At 42.5% G+C, this 13,358-nt stretch overlaps 1 protein-coding gene across 2 annotated transcripts in view; it reads right to left on the bottom strand.

Annotated features, from left to right (window-relative positions):
- Nucleotides 1-13,358, bottom strand: part of Npas2 (neuronal PAS domain protein 2) — a 176,707-nt gene that overhangs the window by 84,703 nt on the left and 78,646 nt on the right. For both annotated transcript variants that reach the window (XM_069988544.1, XM_069988545.1), the window contains exon 2: nucleotides 8,533-8,587. In XM_069988544.1, the coding sequence (XP_069844645.1) occupies nucleotides 8,533-8,564 (32 nt within the window). In that variant the 5' untranslated portion in view covers nucleotides 8,565-8,587. The remainder of the gene's footprint in view (nucleotides 1-8,532; nucleotides 8,588-13,358) is intronic.

Here is a 13,358-nt window from a genome sequence, read left to right as displayed (position 1 = left end):
CTCTGTTTTTAGGAGTAGGATTTTAGAATTGGTATCTGTTCTCGGTGAGCTGATCTTTCTCATTATGCAATGCCATCCTGCATTCCTGATAGCTGTTTTTACTCTGATGCCTTATCCATTTGTAGTAATATTGCTACTCTGGCTTTCTTAAGTATTTATGTAATATATTGGTTCATATAGTTTTACTTAATAACCTACCGATAGCATCATATTTCAGGTGAATATTTTCTAATAACATATATTTAGATTATTTTTTAAACTCTATTCTGACAGGCTTGGTGTAATGGCACAAATCTATAATACTAGCTCTGTGGGAGATGGAGATCAAGGTTGAGGTTCTAGGCCAGCTGAGTACAGGAAAACTCGTTGAGATTCCAAGTCAACCAAAGACTGGGCAGAGTGACCCAGGCCGTAATCCTAGCTGGGGGTGGGTGGGTAGCACAGCTACTGGCACATGCCAGGATGCACAAGCAGGAGGATTGCAGCCCAGGCTAGCTTGGGCATAAAGTAAGAGCCTGTATCAAAAATAACCATCACAAAGAGTGACAATGATCAAGATACACCATATTCATATACTGCTTTGTGAAATGGCAACTCCTTTGTACAACTACTTAAAGATATAATAATAACAACAAAGAAATCACCACTAAAGTAGGAGCTGGAAGTGTGGTTCAAGTGGCAAAGCATTTACCTAGCAAATGGGAAGCCCTGGGTTTAATCTCCAGTACTGCTAACATTAAAAAAAAAAACTATTCTGAAAATAAAACTACTTTGATAATGTCTTTTAGGTGGCATATATATCAAACCTACATATAATTATGTATATGTTTATATTTTAAAATACCATTTTACAATCTGTTTTCTCTTTCTTGTTTGTTCTTATGGGTGTTAATTTAAATTTATTTTCTTCTTACATTGTAAGCAGTAACTCCAGGGAATAGACAAAATTTGTTTTTTTTTAGGATCCAATTAGTTTTACTATTTCAATTGAAATGTAGAAAGTTTCGTCTATATTGCTCCCTTTAGCACCCTTCCCTGTTCAGGCTGTATTTGCCTAAATGTATTATATTCACATAAACTGAATACTCCAACCGAATGAGCTATAGTTTTTTCCTACAGTGCTCAGGATCAAACCCATAGCTTTTCATCACCAGGAAGCATTAAACCCATGAGCTTCAGGTCTTTAGATGATGCTATTTTTTCTCTGTCAGTCATGGGACTTCAACTTGGGTCCTGAGCACTGCCCCTGAGCTCTATTGCTCAAAGTTGGTGCTCTACTACTTTGAGTCACAGCACTACTTCTGGTTTTGCAGTGATTAATTGGAGATAAGAATCTCAGGGACTTTTCTGCCCGGGTTGGCTTTGAACTGTGATCCTCAGATCTTAGCCTCCTGAATAGCTAGTGTTACAGGTGTGAGCCACCAGCTCCCAGCTAGATTGGACACTATTTTTAAATGTCAGACTACTATGTCTTGCCAGATAGTTACAGTTCTATTCTTCCTCATTCCTGTTCCTGGGTAGCTCAGTATATTTCTGCTGAGACTTGAAGTATTTTGAAGGCCACTGAGAGAAGAAGAGGCTGTTCCTTCATCTGCGATGTAACAGCAACATCTTACTCTTTAACCACAGTTATCCAAAAATGTCCAGGTCCCACTGGGACACTGGCCTCATTTCCCAGCAACTCTTATTTAATACTCACAGGCAGTGTTTAACTGGAGCACAGTCCTAAGGAACTTCTCAGCAAAATCCTGAAAGGAGTGCTTACACTGTTCCCAAGAAAGGCAGAGAGTTCAAGAAGGAAGACATCTGCCTACTTCTTTTTATTTTCTTGGCAATGGGGCTTGAACTCAGGGCTTTGGTGCTGTCTCTTAGCTTTTTCCACTCCAGTCTGTTTCTCTACCACTTGAGCCACAGCTCTACTTTTTGATGGTTAACTGGAGATTTCTTGCCTGACCTGGCTTCAAACTGTAACCCTCAGATCTCAGCCTCCAGAGTAGCTAGGATTAGAGGCATCATCTACTGGCAGATGACCTTCTGGCTATTCTTCATCACTGTATAATTTATTAAAATTGTTGAACTAGCTTTTAGGAAATTACCCATGTCTCAGATGTCCCCAGAGAAATCTGGGTCTCCTTTTGCTAAGACATTTTCTTGTCACCAAGTCTGCCAGGAACACATTTCTCCTCTGACAAGAGCTAACTCACAGACCCCAGCCAGGTAGTCAAAAGCCCCCCCCCCCCCCAAGGGACTCCTGCTTTCCATTCCACCATTCATCGGGCCACAGGAAGAATCAGCATTCAACCTTCAAGTCTAGCTCTACTTTTGGCCTGTGGTTGTGAGAACAGAGTCATTCATCTGAAAATTACAGGGCAATATAACTGGAGTGTGTCCTGTTACCTCCCTGGTTCTTGCCAGGCTTATTGCTACCTTAATCAACGCTAAAACAAAGAGAAAGCTTCAAAAACTTTTTACCCACTTTTCTTCCCACTGCAATGGAGCTTATGATGATGTAAATAAAAACTAATCCAGCTGGGAACTAGTGGCTCACACTTGTAATCCTAGCTACTCAGGAGGCTAAGATCTGAGGATCATGGTTCAAAGCCAGAATAGGTAGACAGATCCAAGAAACCATTATCTTTAATTAAACAGCAAAACTGGAAGTGGAGGTGTCGTTCAAGTGGCAGAATGCCAACCTTCAATGAAAAAAGCTAAGGATAGTGCTTAGGCCCTGAGTTCAAGCCCCAGGACCAGCAAAAGATAAAAAAAAAAAAACCAGAACAAAATTCAATCCAAATCCTACATTAGAAGATAATAGCAAAACTGCCACAAAAGGCTGGAGCTGGGTACATGAGCAGATACCACACAGGGCTTAGTTTTTCCATTCTGGATGATATTTGTACATGGGCACTCAACAACATGTGTGTACCAGTACTCCTCCAAGTTGGCCACTGAGCTCAATCTTTCGTCTCGACTATATTACGTTCTATGAGAGAACAGTTGGCTGAGGCGTAGTTTATACTGCACATTTGATCACTATCTGGTTACTTCACAAGATACTGCAGGGTATATTCTTCCTTGGTTATGCAGCTTGCTTCCTCTAAGGCCATCCAACTCTCCTGAAAGCCCTTGGGAGACAGGATCATGCTACAGCTATGCGTCCTTTTCTGCAGTTTTTACTTGCTATATAACTTCACTAACAAATACACACAAGATGGTCTTCATCACTGGTCCACACAAGCCAAGTACCCCTAACCTTTTCTCCTACCTGAGGTGCTGAAGCAAACATCCCAGCTTCCCTCTGATTTGTCTGCTTTGCACAAGGATACCATGACAGACGTGTGTGTGTGTGTGTGTGTGTGTGTGTGTGTGTGTGTGTGTGTGTGTGTGTGTGTGTGTGTGTGTGTGTGTGTGTGTGTGTGTGTGTGTGTGTGTGTGTGTGTGTGTGTGTGTGTGTGTGTGTGTGTAGTATTGGAGCTTGAACCCAGGGCCTGGGTACTATCAATTAGCTCTTTCCCTCAAGGTTGACATTCTAGCACTTGAGTTGTACGTCCACGTCTGGCTTTTCATGTATTAATTTGAAATAAGAGTCTTATGAAATTTTTCTACTCAGGCTAGCTCTGAAACTGTAGTCCTCATATCTCAGATTCCTGAGTAGGTAGAACTACTAGTAATGAGCCACTACCACCTGACCATCGCAGAATATTGCTTGTATTTCTACTCACCCCTCTGCCTGGACCTAAAGATTAGAGTCAAGGAGTAAAAGGACTTTAGCTTGTGTTTCAGATCTGACCTTCACTGTATGAAGAACTCTCAAGTATTGCCTAACCTTGCCTGATACTCCTGATTGAACAAAGTCATAAACTCACCACCCGCCTCCGTCTCTAAACTAAATGCATCCACTGGACACACATCATGTATTCTTTAATGTGGATCAAAAAATGGAAGTATACTTTCTTCTTAGCCAAGAGGTTTTCTTTTGTGCCAAGACATGGAGTAACTATTTTCAATGCTGTAAAGTTATAGGCACTTGATTTTATTTGGAAAGCAAAGATTATCTTGTCAATACTCACTGTCTCTACTGCTTGGGTATGTAGTGAAGCAAAAGGAGCAGCTTCTATATACCAAATGCCACAGAGATCCAGACTTAAACTCTTGCTCCAATTTGAATTGCTGCCTGCCACTGACTGGCTGTGTAATCCCTGATCCTCTGATTTCTCTCCTGAAAATGAGGCTCACAATACTGTGTTTTTGAGGAGAGGCTGTAAGGAAGGGAGAGTTCCTGTGAGCATGCCCCATACATCACAGCTGTCCTGACTGTAGTGTGCAAACTGCACTCAGCGAGGTGTCTATACATGGCCACATGTAGCTCCTGTGGTAAGTCCAGGATAAGCCATTACTGTTATCACCCTCCCCCACACCCCCAGTTTTTCCAGAAGGAGAAAACTGAGGCTATGAGAGGTTTTGTCACTTCTCCAAGAATCAAAGAAAATAGAAGCAAGAATCATCAAATCTGTTTAATGGACATGCCTAGGTACTTCCTGCCATATCACATTACTTTCTGCCATACTATACCACTTCATGGTATGTCATACCACTTCCTGCCACACTACACCACTTCCTGCCACACTACACACTACTTCCTGGATAATCATACAAATACCCCTTTCCCTTCCCCCACAACACAATGTCACATCAGAACCAGAAATCTATGCTTATGAATGGTACACAAAATGGTAAACAGAAAATTTCATTACCTGAGGATTCTAAATATCTCTTAACTGAGCTGTTTCCCTGATTGACCTCTTTGAGTATCAGGACCCTATTTTTTCCATCTCCTCTAAAGAACACAGCACAGAGTTCTGAACACACAATAGGCACTCAATAATCACAACCTTGATTTACATATAAATGCACAACATTTCCATGAACCATGCCCTGCTTCAGAATCCATGATCAAATGACCTAAATACACCATGAGTTTCCCAAAGCTCTGAGACTCTTACTTCCCACAAAGCATTTATTCTGAAGAGAACAGGGTTAAAACCCTAAAGCTAAATATTTCTAATCTCATTAAGAATATCATGGGAGTCAAAATCAAGACTTTCATTAGGGCTTCCAGGTGGGATTAGGACATTTCATTTTTTTTGTCCATCATGGGGCCTGAACTCTGGGCCTGGGTGCTGTCCCTCAGCTCTTCAGCTGTAAACTAGCACTCTATCATTTGAGCCTCAGCCCTACTTCCGCCTTTTTCTGCTTATGTGGTGCTGAGGAATCGAACCGAGGGCCTCATGCATGCAAGGCAAGCACTCTACCACTGAGCCACCTTCCCAGCCCCCAGGTGGGATTAGGAAAGGGCCTCCCACATTGCTGCTACAAAACCTGCAAAACCAGAGGCTTTGAAATGGAAATAATCTCAGGTTTGTGTTTGCTTTCCTTTCTCCAAATGTTACAAAGGGTACTGCATTATTGCTGCCATCTTGGTGAAGAGTGTGGGTGTTCATGAACATTCTACACCAGTTCTCATCTGAGGATAAGAGGAATGAGGGACAGAAACTTCTGCACACAGGTACCTATGCAGAAGTGGCTCCCATGGTTTGGTGCTATGGTTTGGATGAACCCCAAGGGTTCATGCTTTGGAAACTTAGTCCTCAGTGTGATGATGCGAAGAGGGAATAGGATCATTAAGAGGTGGGCTTCACGGGAGGTGGCAAGACTAGCTCCTCCCCCCCTCTGGCTTCCTGGCTTGTGATATGACCTCTCTCTCACAAGTGCTTTCCACTGTGATGCCATGCACCATGAGGTGCTCCCTAAAGACTCACCAATGCTAGTGCCTTTGAACCTCCAAAACCATGAGCTAAGGAAACCTCTTTTGTTCTAGTAAAACCTCAGGTATTTTGTTATAGCAATCTAAAACTGACCAACCACAGGGGATGTGCCCATAGCCCCTGGGAATGAATGAAAAAGAAATGTCACACAATCTGACTTCTAGAAACTTTCTGTGAAGACTTCTGCGACAAAAGTAAAACTTCTGTAGACTCCGAAGTCACATTGGAATGTAAGTCTCAGTCTGGATCTGCAGAGTGATGGCATTTGTTCCTGTATGCAGAGAGTCTCTTGTGATCTGAGGGATTAGAGCAGAGTCTCAGGCTAAGGAAGTCTGTAATTAACTTCCCACCTGCCACTTACTAGAGCTTTCTCACTTCTGTCAAATTAGATTAGTCCATCTTGCTGAATCTTACTTTTCTCATCTCTATAGTAGGCATAACAACAATACATGCCACAAAGAAATTCTGAGGGGAAGGTTTGAGATAATGCTCACCAAAGTACTTAGCACAGTAGTTAGTAGGTGTGCACAGAACATATAGGAGACAGTCAATAATGTCTGGTCACTACTGCTATTCTTTTCATTATTGCTAATAGGAATAGGAATGTCTGTGAAATACATTATTGTAAGGTGTCATACATTTTCACATACATGTGAAACTACATGTGGTAGTTAATATCTCAGAGAAGCTGCTCAGTATATTTTTGGCTGATTTGTAAAATAATAGCCCTAGGAAGGCAGGGAAGACATTATTACTTCTTGTAGGTGAGAAAACAGGGGTTGAATCATGAAGGGGTTTGGGGGATCTCATTAGCTCAGGTTTCTGTGTCCAGCATTCTATCCACAGCTACTCGGCAGGAAGCCAAAAGGCTTCCTGTCTATGTTCAGGACAGGAAGGATCTGCTCTAGACCGGCCTGGTCCTCTTCAGTTACTTCTTACTGGGACCCAGATGGATTTTGCAGTCCTTGCAGTTTCTGATGTACAGTCTGTAAAGCACTGTTGGGAGGATCCAGTGCCACAGGACTGGCCCATCGCATCTGAATACTCTTGGGACTTAATTGCTTTGTTATTTGCTTGAATTTTCATTGTAGGGATTTTTCAAATACATGGACAAGCAGAGATAAGAATCAAAGAAGATAAAGCAGAGATGCGTTCCCTGGGCTGATGTCCTAGTTTCCTAGTCCTTACCTACACAAATCTCATCCCATCCATGCTGCTGGCCATTGCCTCTGATCCCTGATTTTTAAAGGAAATATTGAGGAAGTTCCAAACAATCCAGACTTTCCCAATCATTGCAGTTACAGATTTAGCAGGTCTGTGAGTGTTGTGGATTTATGTTTCTCAAGGCTGCCTCCCCAGGTAACAAGGAAAGACAACCACCAAGCTGGGTGAGCTCTGTGGGCTCCCCCGTTTAGAAGTGACAGACATGCTGGCCATGGGTACTGTGCAGGACAGTAGAGGCAGTATTACCTCCAGCCACAAGGGCTCATGAGGGACTGTCCTAGAGCACAGAGTGCCCCACCACATGCATACAATGGCAGATGCAGCACCGAATGAGACTGGAGGGAGGAGGCAGTCTGCTAGGCCTATGACTCAGGTTTTCCTGGGACAGGAAATTCTGACTTCTATTGCTAGTCCTGCCACCTCAACCCCAATGATCTTCAGTGGCCTCCTGACTACTCTATCCCCTGTATACTCCTTATGGGCAGCAGCCCCTTGTTTATCCTCCTCTCCTCATACTAGCGTGGTAATTGCTGACTTGGGTGCATGGTGTGAGTTGATGACATTTGGCGTGTGTGTGTGTGTGTGTGTGTGTGTGTGTGTGTGTGTGTGTGTGTGCGTGTGTGTGTGTGCTGGTGCTAGGGAATGAACTTGGGACCTTTTGCTTGGCTTTTCCACTCAAGACTTGTTCTCTACTACTTGAGCCATACCTCCATTTTCAGCTTTTTGCTGGTTAATTTGGACTTTTCTTCCCTAAGCTGACTTCAAACTATGATACTCAGCTCTCAATCTCCTGAGTGGCTAGGATTACAGGTGTATACCACCAGCATCTGGCTCACTTGGCCATTCTTGACCTCTAGAATGTCAACTTCATGACTATACTTTATATGTATCAGGTATTCAATAAATGTTCCTTGAAGGAATCAACACAGTCATAAGAGCTCCAGCATTACATCTACCGGGCTAGTACTTCCTACTCACCCAACCCTGTTTGCAAGGTAGCCATGATAGCTCCAACGTACAGATGGTGAAATCGAGCTGTGCTGTCTGGTTACTGCATACTTCGTAACAATGAGTAATGATGGTATCATCAGTATATTGTTATTACCCAAAGCCAGAGGCTCTCCACAGATGCAGGGCTTGAACCAGGCCGACTTGGCTTCTATTAAGCTTGCTTTGCCAATATGTCCCAGGAAAGCCACAATCAGTCCAATGGAGGAAGACAGAAATGGACTGGCAAATACCTATATTAACAGTTGAGTTCACTCAGCAAGCTGCAGACAGTGAGTAACCTAGTGACTTTACCTGTGAGAAGCAAAATTGAGGGAGCAGCTCTGAAATTCTTTTGGGGAAGTGTGTTTGTAGACATGTTCCAGAGCTGCCTGGCTTGTTAGTGCTTTTGCTAAGCAGAATATGGGCAGGCAAGATTCAGACAGACAGACAGACAGCCATGGTGCTCATGCTGAGATAAGCTAGTCCTGCTTACCTCTTTGCTCTGTCCTTCTCATCTTCATCCATTAGATTTTCTATGCAGTTTTTTCCTGAAAAACAAAACCCAAACCCCAGATGATTATGGTATATTTCTAGATCTTTCTTACAGGTCTTTCTGGGGCCCATGATTTTAATTTGATCACATCTATATGCGTCATGTTTGCCCTCACAGACACTGGGGGTCATTAGACCACACTTTGGGAACTGCCCTGGAGACCCAGCTCAAAGAAGCAGCATTTGTTCATTTTGAGCCTGAAATGAGCAAGCGCCTCCTTGTGGATGTCTGCACTTGGCCTCACTGGTTCCTTCTCAGAAGTCAAGAGGGCCTAAAAGGGCAGTATTTGGTTTCCAGTCCTTGAAAATCCACAGCTGTCTCTCATGTGGCCAGGAGAAAGAGTCCCAGGGAGGAGACTCCAGACTGCTACCCTTAGGCAGTCACACTTTCCCTGACAGAAAAGCTCACAGATGTAACAACCCAGGAATGTTCTCCATGGAGCCTCTACTTTCCCAGGCCACTGGCCCCTCAAGCCCAACTATCCAGTTTCCACTTCTGCCCCAGGCAGGATTTCTCCACCTCTGAGCATATCCCTGATCCCTGATTCCTTCTTTTACTCATCCATTTCCTAGAGCCCTGCCTGAGTAAACCAAGATGGTGTGAGCACTATGCAGAAAGCTGAGCTAACCTTGTCCACAGGCTTTGCTCCAGCCCAGAAGCCTCTGAAGTCAAATCTCCAAAACCCATGCTTATATTAGCAATGACTCAAGAAATGTAAGGTTTTGGATAAAGATTCTTAATTGAACTTTCTCTGGGACTGTTTAGGTTAGTAATTTTGAGATACCTACATGCACAGGCACAAGTCCGAGCCAGAGCAAGATGGAATTCTGCAGCTATGTCTTCTCTCTCTTTACATATGGCTCATTCAGCAAGTGACAGCTATATTTAGGGACAGAAACTCATTCAGCAGCTAAAGTTTGCACCATGTCTACCATGGGGTTAACAGGGAGGTAGGTGAAAGACCTCTAAAATAAAAATTATAAGCCCTTGAAGACAATATGAGAAGATGGGAAAATGTCCCATGATCTTAGATTGGTAGAATCAATATTGTGAAAATGTCAAAAGCAATCTACAAATTCAATGCAATATGTATCAAAATTTCAATGCTATTCCATACAGAGATAGAAAAGGAAAAAATTTTAAATTCATATGGAAACATAAAAGGCCCTGAAAAGCCAAATCAATCCTAAGCAACAAAACAAAACAAGACAAGACAATGACAGTAGTATCACACTACCAGACTTCAAATGATCATATAAAGGCATAATAACAGAAATAACAAATTGGTACTGGCACAAACCAAACCTGAAGACTAATGGAAAGAAGACCTTGGAATAAACCATGCACCTACAACTAATGGATATTTGACAACAAAACATCTAAAATATATGCTGGAGAAAGGACAGCCTCTTTATAAAGTGATTCTGGGAGGGTGGGAAGTCTACATGCAAACTAGTGACATATTTCTTATCCTGTACTATTATCAATTCAAAGTGCATAAAGCCTTTAATGTAAGACCTGAACCTTGAGACTACCATAGGAAGGAATAGGAGAAATACTAGAATGTATTGGCATAGGCAGGAACTTTCTGAATACAATTTCAGGGGCTGAGCAAATAAGGGCAAAGAATCAACAAATGGGATTGCATTAAGCAAAAATGCTTCTGCACAGCCAAGAACACCGTCATGAAGCTAAAAGACAGCAACAGAATGAGAAAAGGTATTTGCCAGATATATGTATAACAAAGGGTCTAATTACCAGAACATACAAGGAGCTCAAAAAACTAAACCCCAAAGACTCAAAACTCAGTCAATAAATGGGCAAAGGAGCTTAACAGACAGTTCTCAGAAGAAAAAGCTCAAATTGCCAATAAATACATGAAGAAATGCTCAACATTCCTAGTCATAAAGGAAGTGCAAATCAAAACAATAGTGAGATTCCATTTTCATTCAGAATGGCCATCATCAATATGGATACTGGGTATACTATTGGTGGGAGTACAAACCAGTATAACCACAACGGAAGTCCATATGGTGATACCTCTAAAAACAAAACAGAGTTAACCTATAATCCAGTCATTCCACTCATGGGCATTTGTCTGAAAGAATGCAAGACAATTACAATAAAGGAACCTGCACACCCATGTTTGTTGCAGTACTATTCACACTAACCAAGTTATGGAAATAGCCCACATTCATTACAAGGGACAAATGGATTGAGAAAATATCATGCACCCCTCATCACACACACACACACACACACACACACACACACACACACACACACACACACACACACAAATGGAATTTTATTCATTCATCAGCTAGAATGAACTTTATGCCAGTTGTAAGGGCATGCATGCATGTGGCAAAAATCATACTGAGTGAAGTAAGCCAGGCTGAGAAAAACAAAAAGACAAAAAGATCAAGCAAGTTAAAGTATAATATATGTATCAATGAAACTCCATGGTGCACACCCTTTGAACAGACATTTTAACAAAATTAATGTAAGGAATGTGCACATGTTGAATAGTGGGAATAGGAGGGTGTGGATGAATGGAAAAGGGAATGAGGGATGAATACAGTCACAATACTCAATGTGCATCTTGAAAAAGGAAGTGCAAACTTTGATGTACAGACTGATGGAGCAGGGGTATTTGGGGGGGTTATGATGAAAGGGGTGACTGATCAAGACGCACTGTATACATAAATGGACAGCATTAAGTTGTAGTCCCTTGTAGAAACATTTGTAATAAAAAACACACGTATGCTCAAGCCTCATCTAAGACCATTGGAATTAGAATCTCTTGGACAGGGCCCATTTTTTGACGCATAGTCATCTGTCCAGTCTTTTGTCTGCTCATTTTTGCCTTTCATCCCAAGAAAACAAAATAAACATTAATCAAGTGCAAAAAATAAAATAGGGTTAACATATCTGCAAACAGGCATGTACTTAATGATTTCCAGATGGGATCTGCTCCAAGCTTATGATGTGAAAAATGGTGAAAATTCACGTAGTGATACCCTTCCCTAGCCTGTGCTCCCAAGGGGGAAGGGGTTCCCCAAGCACCCAAGGGGAAACTGAGGACCCCTCTGTACTGTGCCCTTTAACCAAAAACCCCTAGACAAAGCATGTTTATAGGGCCATGTTATCAGAGCTGCTGGAATCCTGTTGGAATGACTGGGGTTGGACAGTCATAAACAAAACATCTAAAAATGACAAATAGCTATCCCTATCAACTCCATCTCCTTGGTTTCATAAATGCCTATCCTTAAACATTTCCTGAATGTGTAAAGCCTGATGGTCTGCACCCAGATCCTCTACTCCACCTCTTACATGTCCTTGCCTGAATCCTCTTATTTGACCTATCTTGGTCACTCAGCTGCACTGTTCCAAGCGTGAAGAGCAAGTTCCTCAGAAGCACTGGTCCCTAAACTTCCTTGCCAGCATCCTCAACTCTGTTGTCTTCCTTGTTTTCCCTGTGTATTATTATGGCAGTGGCAGTGAGCAGCCTTGAATGAAAAAGCTAAGAGTCAGTCGCCAGCCCCTGAGTTCAACTCCCAGTAAAAGTACACATCATGCACACATGTGCACACGTGCACACACACATACACACAGCAGTGAAATAAATATACATGATACATTTTTTTAAACTTTTTTTTGGGGTCAGGTCGTGAGGCCTGAACTCTGGGCCTGGGCGCTGTCCCTCAGCTCTTCAGCTCAAGGCTAGCGCTCTACCACTTGAGCCACAGTGCCACTTCCTGCTTTTTTTTCTGCTTATGTGGTGCCGAGGAATCGAACCCAGGGCCTCATGCATGCAAGGCAAGCGCTCTACCACTGAGCCACCTTCCCAGCCCCTACATGATAAAATTTACTATCTTAGCCATTTGTAAAGTACAACTCAGTAGTGATAAGTACACTCATATTGTACAAGCACCACCATCCTCCTACAGGACTGAAACTCTAGATTCATTCATTAACCAGTAACACTCTATTCCCCTAACACTCCAGCCCTGCACTCACCATTCTACCCTCTATCTCTACGAATTTGACTCTTCTAGACACTTTATGATAGTATACTAACAGTATTTGTGCTCTTGTGGCTGCTGATTTCACTTAGCATGATGTCCTCAAGATTCATCCATGTGGTAGCAGGGTCCAGCATTTCCTTTTTGAGTGGAATAATGCTCCACTGTGCCATAGACTGTTTGCTTCTAAATGTTGGTTACTGTGAACAATGCTGCCGCGAACACACCTGTACCTCCCTCCTTGTAAGGCCTTCTCTTCCTTCACAACGAAGAGGAGCATTGACTCTGGGTAAGCACACATTGACAGAGCTTGAGAATCAGCCTATCAGGAAACCGATGGCTCAGAAGACTTTGCTGGAGTAGGGGGACACTTACCTTTCTAGGGGCTATTTATAAAAGTGTAGTCACCCAGGGCTAGTCACACTAAGCAAGGGCCAAAAGGACATGTTTTCCAAACCTGGAAGTCATGTGGTATAGCGGGGAGGGGGTGGCAGCCTTTGCTAGAGGGACACAGGCAAGAAGGGACCCAAGGAATAAATACCCTCACCTCAGTTTCCCCCTGTCCAGTAAGAAAACAAACGCCCAGATGGAGTTCCCATACACTCTTCACTTATCTTTTCTTCTTTTTAATATCTTACGTAAGTATGGTGCAATGACAGACTAATATTGATATATTACTAGGCAAAGTGCATATTTTCTTCAGGTTTTCTTAGTTTTTCTTTTTTTAAAATCAAATGT

Source organism: Dipodomys merriami, unplaced genomic scaffold (genome assembly GCF_024711535.1).
Source record: "Dipodomys merriami isolate MVZ:Mamm:240054 unplaced genomic scaffold, mDipMer1.0.p SCAF_36, whole genome shotgun sequence".
Classification (NCBI taxonomy): domain Eukaryota; kingdom Metazoa; phylum Chordata; class Mammalia; order Rodentia; family Heteromyidae; genus Dipodomys; species Dipodomys merriami.
Note: the sequence above shows the minus strand (reverse complement) of the source record. Positions and strands in the feature narration are given on the sequence as shown.